We start from the raw sequence: 15,977 nt of genomic DNA on the forward strand, positions 1-15,977 counted from the left end.
ATACTAAAAGTGTTCTCAAAAATTAATTCCTTACTCAAACTTTTGAAGTACAAATATTTTTAACAATTTTTGTTTTAATCTCTTTGTTTAAAATAAACATTCCAACACAAACAAATTCTACAGCCTTTTCAATGCCACATATAGTTTTGTATATTTTTAACCAGCAACTATTTATTGCATCTATTGGATGATGTACTAGGATCTAGAAGTACAAACTAGAATAAGATATTTCTGCCTTCAGACATTTGTTCAAACTCAGATGTGCAAAATCCAAGATAACTTAATCCCACTTTGAAAAAGGTTTGAGGAGTCAGCTAAAGATATGCATATAGATAAAACTTTTTAAAGAAGTTTTTGTGTTTTTTCTTTATTTTTATTATTGACACTATTACAGATGTCCCCAGTCCTCCCACCCCCTTTGCCCACCTCCACCCAGCCCCTGCCCCCTCTTCCCTCTAGCCATCACCACACTGTTGTCTGTGTCCATGGGTTATACATATATGTTCTTTGGCAAGTCCCTTCCCTTTCTTGCTTTTTTTTTTTAAATTGTTGACACTACTACAGATGTCCCCCTTCTCCCCCACCATTTGCCCCCTCTGTGTATCCAAAGACATTACTCACAATAAGTGAGCTATTAATTTTTCTAGCAGTGAATTTGTCAGCATCTGATCTGTGTGGCTACTTTGAGAGGAAAGAAAAGGATCTTTTTGATAAAGACTGGAGAGAAACTAGGAAACAGGACGCAAACACCACATTTACAATACTGTCTTCATCAGTGCCGTGCTCGACTGGTCTTAGATCTCTCAGGGGCTGGAGATCCAGGTCTTTCTGTTAGAGAAACAATGTCGAAGGCAAACCAATATCACACAGTATCATAAAGTTACTTCCAATACCCTAGAACTGGCTAGGATTAAAAAATGAAACTTTTATCAGGCAAATGAGATTTCAATTCTGCCCCAAAATTTATGCTGCCTTTAATGTTTGGCTATAGAACATCATTGACTATCTGAAGGAACTGCAAAAGATAAATTCCCTGTAAAATTTAGTTTAACAAATTATGTAACTAACCTTTATTCAACACTCACTATGATTCAAACGCTGTGCTAAATGCTTTTAATGTATTTTATTATTTAATCTTCACAGTAGCCCGGTTAGGTAGGTATGATTATCATGCCTATTTTGCAGAAAGATGAAAACTGATACTTAGGAAGTTGAAGTGTCTTTTCGAAAAATAAACAGCTAATTAGTGGCAAAGCTGGGATTGGAATTCAAGTCTCTTGTCTCCAGAGCTGAAGGACCTAAGCACTACACATACTGCCTCTAAGACTCATATGAATCACCTACTGTCTGCAGGAAACTAAGAGCTCCCCTCCAGGTCGTCCTGTTGCCTTGAGGGAGACAGGAGGATTAGAGACAAGTAGCGGGAAGCGGGAGAGACTTTGCTCGGTACCCCGCAGGAGAGCTGGCCTACAACACACTTGGTGGGAAGACAGTAAGTGACTCTGCAAACGGTTTCGGAAAGGAAAAAACTCACGGAGGAAGCATGGAGTAGACTAGGCCTTGAAGTGTGAGTAACATTTTGGAGAGCACTAGAAGCCCCACAAGACAGTGTGCTTTGGGATTAAACCCACGAGCCCATAGTCGCTGAAAATGGGCTGCCCCCGCGACCCGCAGCTGGGCTCAGTCCTGCCAGGAGCAAACCGCGCTCTCAGGCCAGTGTCCTTGACATAGTGAATGTTATGATTAAGTGTACTTTCTGTCTTTTGTAGAAACTGTACGTTAGCTGTAGGACCCGGGTCAGAAAATCCCCACTCTGCATCAGGCTGTATAGATGAGCAAGTGGCATAACTCTTCGCCACTTGTTTTCAATTTCAAGGGGGAAAACTATGGTACATAGGATATAAGCTGAGCAAGACCATTAACAACACATGATATTTTTAAAATTTTTGGAAATGTAGCCTTTTAGCCACCAAGGGCCTACTGGTTGAGACATAGATGAGCTTTCAGTAAATAAGTGCTGATTTTGAGTATGTGCCTATGCACATTTTTCTAGAGGGAGGATCCATCACTCAGACTCATACTTTAAAATGAGTTATGACATAGTTCAGAAAATATTAAGAACTGTGGTAATGAGTGAAAATATATATACATTATATATATTATGAATATGTATACAAAAATTACACAGGAACACATCACACATTTGGGTAACGAGAACACACTAGGCAAGACGTGCGGAGAATTATGTGGCTTTGAAAACAACTGGGCGTGACTGTATAACCCAGACTCACTATAAATGGGATGAATGGAAGAGGGCTTCCTCTCCCTCCTTTTGTCCGCTATGTTCTTTTAGTTTGGATAAATAGGCTCGTTGCGTAATGCCCAGCCTGTGCTTCTGCCCTGAGATAAAGAGAGCAGGGCAGCTGGTGTGAGGGCTGGGTCAGGGGGCTCTCTCCCCGTGTGGCTGTCTGAGCTGGACTCACTAGCGGGACCAACCCAAGTTCAACATGAAGGTGATCAAGGCACTTCCACCTGGCTCGTCTCTCATCAGACTGGAAACAGCCCAGGTGTCCATGGCCAACTGAGAGGGAAAAGAGCATGTGAAAGACAGACCCCAAGTGTATCTTCTGTCCCTCTACCCTCCAAGCCCACCCCCCATGTGGGCTCAGCAACTGGGCAGAGTAAGCATCAAATCAGATACCACATTGGTTATTACAATCGCAAAAGAAATAATTTTCAGTTCAGTTTAAAATTTAATTCCTTTTCATAGAGTCCAACTATATTTAACCAGCAGCAGAGCAACTTAATGAATAAAAGAATTAATAATTAATTGCTCTATAAGACATTATATTTAATTATATTATTACATTTTATACCATCTTGCAGAAGTTTATCTTTTTTGTTTTAGTCACTTATCACAAACACTTAGAGGAAGGACAACATTTTTAATCATTTTTGATTCTAATGACTCAGAACCATAAATATGAAGTGGACAGAACCCAGAGAAATGTTCTTTCCACATGGTCCTATGACCTCTACTCAAGCAAACCACTGCAGCGAGTATACAAACCTCACGGTTTCTGCAGTGGGAAAGCTGTTTGGGGCAAGTAGTGTGAAAATTGTAAAAAGGAGGCTCAAATTTGATTTTCTGCTTTTTAAAGTGTCTGCTGTTGACAGTGAGGCGGCTGGTATGTGGCATGCCCGTGGCCCTCATCTGAATGCAGCCCTGCCCCTTGGGCAGCGATGGATGCCCAGGCTCCTTGCTCTCGGAGCAGGGACGTGGGCAGGTGTAGATCGAACAAAAGGCAGCAACCACGGCAGTGCTGTCGTCTCTTCAAAGGCCAAGGTCTTGTTTAGGACTTGAGGAGCTTGAGTTCATCTGAGACCCTCTGGGCTGGGACTCTTACAGCACAACCAGGGAGACCACTTGGCTTGTCAGGGAAGAGCTCAGCCCCTTCAGTATCTCCTAGGGTCTTGCTTCTCTTTTCCGTGAGCAATGAAAAATGAAAACACAGACTGTGTTCCTGGTGTTTTTCTTCCCGTCTCCTCTGGTTTAAAAGGCTACTTAACTCTGACTCCTGTTGTACACCAGACTCAGTTTATCAAACATCATCCTGAGTATTTTAATCAAAAAAAGTGCCCTTTATGGGGGAGAAGGGAACCAACAGTTTAAAGCTGCCTCGTATGACAGCAAATCTGCCCTGCCAGATTTTCTTTGACAAACAGACTCTTGATTTAATTTGAAACCCTGTGTTGGTGGTTTATTGAATGCCAGATGTGTTGTTATTCAGAACAAAAGTGTTGTTTTGTTCTTAGAGTGGATAGTACTTCATAATTCAGACACAAAGGAAAATAAAGGTTTTGCTGTAGGGGTTTTTAGGGTTTTATTTTTTCCAAATTAAAATGCTAATAGGGATTTTTGGACACAAAGGTAGATATATACTCTTTCAACTTCAAGATAAAGATTTTTTAAAACTACAAGTCTGAAGAGGTGGCAACACTAGAACAAATGTCATTAGGATAATGGGGAATTGCTGAGCTGATGCTCTTAAAGGTAGACAGGTGTGGTACCCAGAGTAGGATTCCAAAACAGTGCTGGGATTCCAACGGATAGTAAAAAGTATCATCTCAACCTGTGTTCAGATATCCATCCGCATTCCTGATGATTTTCTTCTTTATTTCACATCTACTTTTACTGATACTGTTCTTTGAGCTACTGTGGAAGCCAGATGAGCCTATGGCAGCAGAGCCGCCCCGCTGTGAGTGGGGCTCAGTCAACTCTGGCTGTTCCCTATGAGACACCAGTAGGTCCCAGCCTGGGTGCAGGGGCCCAACATCTCTCTTGTCCACATTCAGGCTGGCCCAGCTCCAACCTTGCTTCTGCAGAAACTCAAATCCGACCATAGATGCCAGCTCAAAAACCCCTTGCCCTTGGGATTAAGTCCAAATGTCTTAACACTGTACAAGTCCTGCTATGGTCTGAGCCTGCTACACTTTCCAGTTTCACTTCCCATCGTTTCTCAATGAGGCGTCTATGCATCATCCAGTCTGAGCTACTTTCTGAGTCCCAAACCAATCCACTCATTCCTTTATTCATTCAACAAATATTCATTGAGTGCTTAATACATGCCAGGTGCTAAAAATGAAGGAGATGAAGAAAACAAGTAAAAATCCCCACTTTCTACCAGGAGAAACAGGAAGTAATTAAGTATAATGTGTAATATATTAGAAAGTGATCATTTTCAATGATTAAAAAACAGGAAGGAAGATATAATGTCCCTCTTGCTTACAGGCCTTCAACACATGTCTATTTTAATGAAATCTATTCCCTCTACATTTCCTGAACTCTCCAACTTCGCTCAAACTTGCTTACCCTTTTGATCTCATCTCGGACATATCTTTGTCCTAAAAGCCTTCTTTTTCTTTAAATGCTCATTACATTCTTGCTACCCTACACCAGGAAGAATGAGAAGCGTTAATTGAACAATTCCTTGTAATGCCTGTCTTTTTATCTTGAAATTGACAAATTTTATCTGATGTATGTTAGTTCTGGAGTCGCTGACCCGATCCTGTCTGTGGTTGAGTAGCAGGAGAGAGCTCATTGCTATAATTATTTCACAACAAAAGATCCCAAGTCTGGCTTCGATCGGCTATTAACCAAGAATTTAGCAGGATTCTTTTTCTGTTAGCTGTTACTTAAACTTTTGCAGCTACTGAACTTTTAGGTTTCAGAAATTAATTATTCAGTATCCACTCAACAAATATTTACTCTTTAAGTGGCACTGTGCCACATGCTGGGGCACGAAGATGAATAAGATATGCTCCCTGTTCTCAGTGGCAATCATGCATGGCAGCAGTTTTCAGAGGAGGCGTGTGTGCCTGTGGGGCTCCCCCGAGACTTTCCCAGGGGCACATGGGCGTGAATAGTGCTAACGAATCCATTTTCAAGCCCTTAAACTGACCTGCCTGGTAAGTGTTTCCAGGGCAGTCAAGCCAGGTCTGCTTTCCCACCCTCTTGCACAATCACCCTGTTCTCACTTTGCAAAACAAAGACAGAGCTGTACCCCTTAGGGTATTGCATATCACTCCCATTGTGGGCTACCTCAGTGTGAAAAAATACCAAAGGAACAGCAGAAAATATTAAGGGAAGTCTCCTATGATTAAGGAACTGTAACTCTCTCAGACATCTCATAAATACATGTGTCTCCAGTAAATTTTATCCTTAAGCAAATTATTTTTTTTCAAATTTGTAATACCCATGTATTTTGATCAGTTACTAATAACCATTGTACTGTCAACTCAAGCTTGAAAACATTTACTACTTAGAGACTGACTTAGGAAAATTTGTTAAGTTAAACTTTTAATGTATATACTTATGTTCATTGCAGAGAAATGGGATAGGGTGACAATAGAAGAATTTCACACATCAAATATGTTATATGAAATAAAATTCCATGGAGAAATAGAATGGAAATCTAAGTTCTAGAGAGAAAAAGAAATCACTTTTAAATTTCTGACTTAAAGAATAAACTTTTCATGTGTCTTTCCAGTGGGTGGTAAATGGCCGTTAAATGCCATCAGATACAGTAACACATCAAAGAGTGTTGTGATGACTTTATATTAAAATATGACATTCACAAATGCACCAGACATCACATCTTTTGTTGCCGTTGAAATCTGTGATTTTACGTATCAATTCTAAAAGTATGGAGAGAGCACAGTTTTTCAAAACTATTTTCAAGACCACATGAACAAGCCTGTGAAGATCACAACACAAGAGCAAAGCCAGTGAACACAGTTGTTACATGGTGTTTTAGGTGCTGGGGCAGAGACTGGAGCCAGGGGTGTGCAGCTAGAAGAGGAAGCTGTCAGTTCTGTCTGGAGCCTCAGGAAAGTCTTTCCTAACGGGCGGTTAATGGTTTATCTCAGAAAAAAGAAGTGTGTACACGTGTGCGCGAGTGTGTTGTCAGTGAGCTTGCACTTATACCTCTGTTTTTGACTTTAAGGTTATTTCTTCTCACTCTTTTTTGAAACTATAAAATTCTTCATTATCATTCTTATAAAAAAAACTAAGATCAAGACATTAGGTTTTTTCATTAACTCTTTCAGAATGATATGGAAGGCAAAATAACTTTAAATAACCTGGTGTGTTAGTGACTTAAACAAGGAGGGGAATTTATTTCTATCCTTCATAAAACAAGCTTGGAGGTTGTCAGTCCGGCGTAGGCATGGTGGCCTCACAAAATTAAGGATGAGGGACCAAGGATCCTTTGAGTTCTACCACCTGTCATCACTAGAGTGTGACACTTGTCCTCATTGCCCAAGACTGCTGCTGGTGCTCTAGCCATTCCCGCTGAGTTCCAAACAGTGGGACACTCCGGGGGCTGAGGGGGGGTGGGGAATGGAGAAAGGCCTCTCCCAGATGAGTCAGGTCCTTTTCAACAATCTTCCTGGGAATCCCACACAACATTTCTGCTTATATCTAAATGGGTCAGAATTTAGCCCAATAATTGCATCTAATTGTAAAGGAGGCTGGGAAATGTTCTCTTTATACTAGATAGCCATGAGACCATTCAAAAAACTGAGGTTCTATGAATAAGTAGGAAAGGAAAATGGATTTAGGGGATGAACACACAGAAGTCTCTACTGTACCTCATGCTTGATCTTAAACCTGAGACATTCAAAATGATTAATCAGCTCAATCCTTCCCTTTATGTGACATTCTCCCTCTAAACCACAATTACTACCACACTTGTGTGATTGTTCCATTTTCCTTTTCTTGTTGTTACTACTTTGGTTATTTGATGTCCATGCGCCTAATCGATATCTCAGCCTGGCCAGCACTGAAGTCCTCTCACCCTGCTCCATCGGCAGCCTTCCCATCACAGGTGATAGTGCTGCCACCCTGCCACTTGCTCAGTCCACACACATTGAAGTCTTACAGATCCAGAAACCATCCACTGTCACCACCGCCACCTCCCTGCCTGAGCCTCTGTCACCTCTTGCCTGGTTGACTGCTATCACCCCCAAACAGCCTTCTAAACTTGCTTCAACCTTTACCCCCAGCAAAGTCTGTTTTCAACATAGCAGCGAAGTTGACCTTATTTAAATTGTAAGTCGTGTAATTTCATTCTTCTCAAACTCCTGCAGTGGCTCCTTATTTCTCTCAGAGGAAAAATCAAAATCGTTAAAATGGCCAGAAAGCCATTTATGACCTGGTCTCTCATTGACTCTTTAACTTCCTGTCCTAATACTTCCCTTCTCACTCTGTATATTGACCTCAGGGCTGTTGCCTGCACCCCGCCCACACACACACACCGCCAAGCCCCCACCCCAGGGCCTTGACTCCAGCTGTTTCCTCTGAAACACTCTTCCCCAGGTAGCATCATAGCTAGCTCCCTCCTGCCTTCAAGCCTTTTTTCAAGTCATACCTCTTACCCCTATTACCCTACCAAAGACTCAAATTCCCACTCTTCCCCCCACCATTTTCCTTCAGTCTCTGCACCTACTGTCTTCCGAGATGCTATACAATTTTTCCCCAGAATTAAATTATTTATTGTTCATTGTTTACTATCTGTCTCTCCCCATCCCTGCCACCACTAGTTCCGTGTCTGTTTTGCTCACTGATGTATTTCAAGCACATGTTACAGTGCCTGGACCATACGCAATATGTTTATTGAATGAAATCAAGTCATTTGTTCAGTAACTTAATTTGCAAATTAAAAGAAAGTGTTTTCTCTGTGCAAGGCCTAAAGGTCAGGGGATCCAAAGGAACAAGGCAGGCTTCCCACTCACATGTAGCTTATAATTAAGTAAGAAGAAAGGGAAGTACATGTACACCTCTTATACACATCAGTGGGACTGAGTCCAGCAGGGCTCGGGACTTGGGTTGTGCCAAAAGACAGGGCTATGGAACTCAGAGGACAGCAAGTTTGGCTCTGACTGGAATGACTTCCAGGGGCTTTATGGATGACGTATTTGAAGTGGACTTTGAAAAACAGGTGGTAATTTAACAAGTAAACATAGAGAAAGAGGTTTTTTAAGATTAAAAAAAAAAAAAACACCTTGGGAGGCCAGAACTGGCCAAAGGCCATTCTGAATCAAAGGCCCTTGATTCTATCAATAATAAATTATAGTCTTATGAATATGGTGTCATTTATCTGGATTGTGAGAGCTACGTAGGAAAGGAATGGTAAAGGTGTTCAATTTTTTTTATCAAATATATGGGAACAGAATGGTAGTTGGGACAATTTTCAGAGAGCCCTGAATGCTGAGCTAAGGAGCTGGGCTTCATTTATCTGACAGAGAACTACTGTGGGGCTTGGAGCGGAAATGCAGGTGAGCCAATGGCAGGACATGGTGAAGTTAGGGGAGCTCTTCCAGGGTAGCAACTTTGTCTTACTAATCTGTGGATCCTCTGTGCATGCTGTAGCACCTGGCATAATATTAGCACTCAAAAAATACCAGTTTATGTTTCAACCGTTGATTAGGGAGATGGTAGAAAATCCTGTCAAATCAACAAGTCACATTCTGGCAGCTTTAGGGAGGATGGATTGAAGGAAGGAGCATTAGGAAGGACAATAAAGCACCGAAATCAGATCGTGGCAGTGAAAGAAAGGGATGGGTATAAGTGACGTCATGTTGCAAGAACCACCAAACCTCAGAGACTAACTGGAGGTGAGGGCCGAGAGGGGCTGTAGGATGACTGCTCCCCCAATGCAGCCTAAGTCTACTCAACTCATTACCTTTGGACCCCAGGGTTTTCTCAATGAAACCCAGTTTGGAGGGAAAGATTCCAGGGAGGTTGTAGAAACTAACATCTGATTAAAACAATCCACCATAGACTTTAAAGCAGCAACTATATATAATCTTTGGAAAAATGAGCATCACTGCAAGCATTCATCCATGTGTAAATTTCAGGCTTCTGAGAGCTCGGATGTGGCTGCACAGGGGCAATTCTTGGGAGGCAGCGAGGGGTGTGTACAAGGCTTCGGTTTTGACAACTGGCAGACCTGGTTTAAGGCCTCCCTCAGCCACTCACTAGCCATGTGGCCTCTCCGAGAAACCTGCAACTTTACTACCTGTGAGTTAATAATAAAAATAGTGGAGAGTTATGTAAAGATTAAATGAGACCATGTAAGCTGGGTGCTTCGTAACTGTTAGTTCCTTCTCCCCATGCGACCCTTCTTTCTTGTTCTCTGGAATCCAGTGAAGTACCCCTACTTCCAACCCAGTTCCAGCCAAAACAAGCTTTTATTTATAGAGACTGCTCCCAGAAAGGTTGTGTTTATAATCGTGTACTCCATTGTCTTTCATTCTGTGCCAGCTTCCAGGCCCACTCAACTTCGTTCCATTTCCCTGGTATTCATCTCCAAATATGGTTCCACCAGCAAATTTCCCAAGTATCCTTTTATTCTGTCTTTGGGAAGATGATTAATGAAGATCTTAAATCAGGCTGGCATAAATAACAATGCTTAAAGCAATCCTCCAGACACTTTTGTTCCACTCATCAGAGAGATGGTGTCATTTATCATTAGCGCTTGTTACCATTTTCCAGCCCCTTGAAAAACTCACATGAAGACACCCATTTCCATATCTACTTGAATTAGCCTTGCAAGTGAATGCTCATGAGCTGCTGAATTAAATGTCACCACAAGATAGAACATCTGTTACATCACACTGACCTACCACTCTCTGCTCTCGTAAATCTTTATGGTCAAAACAAATTAGTCTAGGATGTTACTTCTAATAAACATTCTCTTTTGTTGTGTGTGGCTCATGCCCAAAAAGAGGTAATAGACCAGTTGATAAAAATAGCAAAATCTAATCACTGGTTCCATCACGGTCAGGTGATAAATAACGAATAATGACTCCTTGGCAAGGAGAGAAATGAAGATCAGTAAAACAGCCTATACAGAGGGTCAGTATGAGAATCTTGCCTCATGAAACTCAATTCTACAAAGTCCTAGACAGAAATTGCTGTCTGGGCTTAGAACCAAAAATAGTGGCAGTGTTCTTGGACCTTGTTTTTCCCTAAGAGATCCTTGATTGTGTTACTCACAGAGATTCTCTTTCCTCGTTTCCTGAGGAAGTGGAGTGTTATGTGGGTGGCTCAGTTCTAGACAGGGGAGTAATGAAGGAATATTTTTCAGTCTCTCTCCAGGCTCCATGTACTTTCCATATTGTTCTCTTTGCCTCTTTCCCCTCACCTTTTCATTTCATTGTGGCCCAATAACACAATAAAATTTACTGCCTTAACCATTTTCAGTGTACATTTGCGTTGCTGTGCAATCACCGCCGCCATCCCTCTCTAGGGCCCTTTTTATCTTGCAGGGTGGCAGCTCTGTGCCCATTAAACAATAACCCCCGCAGCCCCGGCCATCACCGTGCTTTCTGTCTCCGTGAATCTGACTACTCTAGGTGCTCATGTAAGCAGACTCATGGATTCTCTCCTCACTTTTAATGAATGCTATCTTCCTGTATTTTTCCTAAGTTTAATACCCCCCTGAAACAAAATGGAGAATTAATACACAAATAAGAAAATAGAGCAAAACAATTTCCAGGGGACAAAAAGCATTCCCTTCTATATGGGTCAAGTCAGTGGGAAGGCCATGCTGTTTGCTCATTAGAAAAAACACTGGATTGTAAGAACTAATCATCATCTAAATAGCTAATGTTCAGATAAGCAGCATATTTAAGATAACAGTAAGGTCAAAGGAGAGATTCAACATAGTAGAGGTTCCTACAAGGAAAGAAATATCAAGATAATTGAACAAGGAAGCAATTGTAGATTCAAACTGAGACCTACTGGGCTAAACGCCAATATGCCAGGTCACAAGGTTACCAACAGAGCTGCCTCCATGGCAGCGGCTCTCAAACTTCAGTGTACATAAAAATTAATCAGCTCGAACCTACCAAATCAAAACTGTATTGACGGACTGGGACTCAGAAGTCTGAGTGCATCATCAGCTGCCCAGGGGTTTACAGAGAAAGTTTCTTACGAGTGTTGGGAAACAATGGTCAGTGCCGTAGATCAGACTAGAGGTTGTGAGGCCTGCCTCTGCTTGGTTGACTGGTATAATCTAATATAATACAATATAATTTTGGCTTCTGTGATGCATATAGCCCCATGGTATCCATTAGTACCTATTTGTAGCTGCTTCTCTTTCTTCCTTCTACATTGATTGTTGCCTGACCAAGCTATCAAAAACAGGGGCCAATGTGGCTGACCAGTGTGGCTCAGTTGGTTGGAGATCATCCCACAAAACAAAGGGTCACCAGTTCGATTCCCAGTCAGGGCACATGCCTGGGTTGCAGGTTTGGTCCCTGGTCGGGGCATATACAGGAGGCAACCAATTGAAGTTTCTCTTTCATATCGACGTATCTTTCCCTCTCTTTTTCCTGCCCTTCCCCTCTCTCTCAAAATAAATAAATAAATAATTTTTTTAAAAGCACACAAAGAAACAGGCTGAGGCAGGAGCGAACGACATTAGAACTAGACCCTCATTCAGTCCTCCACTATCAAGGGCCAGCAAGGGCCACTATCCCTTCATCACTGCAGCCTCGAGAATGGGCCCTGTGGTTTTGTTTTGTGTATCTTCTTCAGTCTGCCTCTTTGCCGTCAAAGAGGGGAAATACTGGCCTCCGTGAAGCTGTGTTCAGCATGAAAGGTCAGTATCTAGCTTCTCTCTCATTTACTTTCATTTTCTTTCTAGAACATGTCAGTGCTGGAGAATCACCACTGGCGCTCTACAATCGGCATGCTTCGGGAATCAGGGCTTCTTGCTCACTTGCCAAAGGAAATGACGTAAGTAGTGTAGAGATGAAACATACTGATGTCCACACATTAGAGATAAGCCACCTTCTCTAGGGCCCGCTTGAGACCCCCCAGGTTAATGGTAGCGAGCCAGCTTGCTGTGCTTCCTGCCTACGCTCCCCGTATTGTCTGTCAGAGGAGATTCGGTGTCAGTTACTGCAACCCAGAAACCACACTCTCTCTGTGAGCTTTGAAAGGGCCTTGGATCATCTACGACCCAACACCAGGAAAAGGAGAGTAAACAGTTCTCTGCTTTCACACTCTTCAGCATCAACGCTCCACTTTGCCAAATTCCTGTCTTTTATGTTAACAAAATTGTCCTCCTGTGTAGACCCAAATAATAAATATTTATCAAAAAGGAACACAGGAGTTCTCAAGCTTGTTTTAAGACTAGTTCAATGAAGTTTGTGTCATGATTGCCAGTCTCAGTGGAAATAGAAGTCAGGAAGTTTTTTCTAAAATGTCTTTTGTTAAGTAACTGAATTGGCCCCAGCAATTTTTTCATGATTAATTTACCTATGTCTCTTGTATTTTAAACAGAAGGGGAAATGCTGGTTTGCTGGTCTGCTATGTGTTAGCCTGGGGATTTAAGCCGAATCCTACTAAACCCAAGGCTATTGCCTCACTGTGCACAAAGCCCCAAGTTAGCTGCTGTACTCTATGCCAAGGCCAACGCAAATTCTGACCTGTTTAATTAAAATGCACAGAACCCACGGTAGCTAGAAAAGAAGAAAATAAATAGATCTCTGTACCCTTCTTTATGAAGAGCACATATGTCAAGGTCAGTGGCCAAGTTATGTCTCTCCATAGAACAGGCACTATGCTCTGGGTCCATTCATTTATTCCTGGCCCTCTGACGCTATCTCATGCTGTTTCCTAGCACCCAGAGGACTGTTAAATTTGCAGGAAGAACTTCATTCAGTTCCGATCACTTTTTCCTCCCAGGAACTAAAAACCAGTCCTCATGCCTGGAATAAAAACTCATGCCTTTCACTAAAACAATAAATTGCAAAGATAAAAAGAAATGCAAAAAGAACTAAAAATGAGAATAAGAAATCAAGTGAGAAGGAGAAGAAAAGAAGAGGCTGGTGGCAGGGTCAGCTAAAGAAAGAAAAGAGAAGGGAAGGAAGGAGAATGAGGAGGGGGGGGAAACAGAGGACTCGTCCCTATAATACCCACATTAATTCTGCTTGTTGCTCAATTAGTATTCATTTCCTGAGATACTCCTGCTCATCCCTACAGGTTCCATATAAAAGTACCACATTTTTCATATCTTTCTGGGTTACAGTATTATAAACTGCTTTTGCTAAAAGAATAATTGTTTTGCAATAATATATGTGAAAGGACTATAATGAAGGTTATCATCATAATCATCATGATTATTCCTTCTATCCTCATGTAAATGCTATAAAATAATTTTTCTGATTTTAAAAGTAAAGGTTAAGCCCTGGCCAGGTAGCTCATTTGGTTAGAGCATCATCCTGATACGCCAAGATTGCCAGTTCAATCTCTGGTCAGGTAACATACAAGAAGCAACCAATGAATGCATAAGTAAGTGGAACAACAAATCTCTCTCTCTCTCTCTCTCTCTCTCTCTCTCTCTCTCTCTCTCTCTCTCTTTCTCTTTCTCTCTCTTCCCCCTCATCTCTCTCTCAAACCAATAAATTTAAAAAACAATTTAAGTAAAGGCTTAAAATGGTTAACTACACAAACTAAGGAAAATTCAGAAAAGAATTAGCTTAACTATACATTTTTAAAATTATAGATTAAGCTATACTAAATATTAAGACTTCCTTTTATCAAAAGGCATCATTTAAAAAGCAGAAAGACAAGCCACATTGTGGGAAAAGATATTTGCAACACATAAATGACAAAGGACCACTATTGGAGAATATATATATATATAAACTTAGAATCAGTAAGCAAAAGAGGGACAACCCAAGAGAATGCTGGTAAAGACTGGAATAGAAACTTCACAAAAGAGGATATATCACTGGCCAATAAATGCATGAAATATGTCCGACCTCATCAGTAATCAGGGTAATTTATATTAAAACCAAGAAGAGTTGCATGACATGCTCTTCAAATTGACAAAAAGATGTAGAGAGTAAGAATAGAAAGCAATGAGAATCTTGCTCTATTACTACAGTTGCTTTAGAGAAACTTGTTTTGCACATGTACCACTGGAGGTATGTAAGGGTGTTTACTGTGGCATTTTTTTCTTCGTAGTCAAAAATTAGAAACAACTCAAGTGACCATCAAAAGTAAAATGGATAAAAACCTTGTAGAATATTACTACATTGGAATACAATATAAGAAACAATGAAAATGGATGAACGACCGCTCACACATCAACTTTCAAAAACATAATGTTAAGCTAAAGGAGCAAGTCACAGTTACTGTGTAACTTGAAGTTCAAAAGCAGTTAAAGTTAAATCATATTATTTAGATATGTATGTATGTATAGGTGGTAAGTGTATTAAAAGTGGCAAGGAAATTATGAAAACAAAGATGAAGAGAGTGTTTACTGCAGAGGTTGGGGATGAAGGATGTGACAGGAGACACAATGGGGACCATCTGGGGCGCAGGTGATGTACTTGACCTCGGGGGTGAACACAAAATGCTCACTTTATACCAATTATTAAACTGTCCATATATGCTCTCTGCACTCCACTTAAATGTTTTCATTTTTAAAGGTGACCTTTAGAAATAGTTATGAATCATTCTTTCCATTGATTATTTTTTATATGGGAAGTAAAGCTCTAATCTGTTTTACTTTCCCCAAATATCCCCTTTTCTCTATACCATTTTTTACTAATATATTGCTTGTTTACTGCTTTGTAATGGTGCTTTAATCAATCACTGTCTGTTTTAAGTTCCAGTATCTCTTTCCAGCCTATCTGTTTTTTGGGTTTTTTTTTTTTTCTGTTGATGGGTCTTTCTATCCCACAGTACCAGTCACTACTGTGGTCTTCATTATCATTCCTGTTATTATGCTCTTTTCCTTCCCCGTACAAATCTTAACGTTTGAACTGGTTTGAGCGCTAGGAAAGCACAACCCAAACTCCTGGGCTCGTCTTGTTTCATCCTCCTTAAATTTAAAGCATACATTTCTAGTTGGCTTTCAGTTTTTCCACCCATGGAACCATGGGAATGTGTAACTACCACACCTTTGCTCACCTGAGGTTTCGATCCTTCTCTACAGTTCTTGGTGCACCTTCTGTGCGGGGGCAGAAGTGATGGGGGGGCGGGGAGAATCACTCTTGTGCCGTGAGGGCCTGGGACTCTGTGTAATCAACAGTATCAAAGGCAGAAACAAGATGACGAGCCCCCGACAATGGCAGAATCACTCACTCTCCTCAGAGGGATTTGCTTTGTGTGTGTGTTTTCTCTTTCGTTCTTGTGGATGCAGAGAGGATATTGAACAGCAGCTGGGCTCCTTGATCTTGGCAACAGACATCAACAGGCAGAATGAATTTTTGACCCAACTGAAAACTCACCTGCAAAATAAAGACTTAAGACTGGAGGATGAAAGCGACAGGCACTTCGTGCTCCAGGTAAACGACAGCAACAAAGCTGCTGTCCGCGCTGGGTGAAAACACGCAGGGACAGGATCGATCGTGTTAGCACTTTTGAGAAGGAGCCATCTCCCATGGTATAA

General features: G+C 41.3%; 1 protein-coding gene across 3 annotated transcripts in view; it reads left to right on the forward strand.

Moving 5' to 3' along the window:
- PDE7B (phosphodiesterase 7B) overlaps positions 1–15,977 on the forward strand; it is a 293,650-nt gene that overhangs the window by 263,974 nt on the left and 13,699 nt on the right. For all 3 annotated transcript variants that reach the window (XM_045188806.3, XM_024551891.4, XM_045188807.3), the window contains 2 exons: positions 12,216–12,307; positions 15,729–15,873. In XM_045188806.3, coding sequence (XP_045044741.2) covers positions 12,216–12,307; positions 15,729–15,873 — 237 coding nt within the window. The remainder of the gene's footprint in view (positions 1–12,215; positions 12,308–15,728; positions 15,874–15,977) is intronic.

Source organism: Desmodus rotundus, chromosome 11 (genome assembly GCF_022682495.2).
Source record: "Desmodus rotundus isolate HL8 chromosome 11, HLdesRot8A.1, whole genome shotgun sequence".
NCBI lineage: Eukaryota > Metazoa > Chordata > Mammalia > Chiroptera > Phyllostomidae > Desmodus > Desmodus rotundus.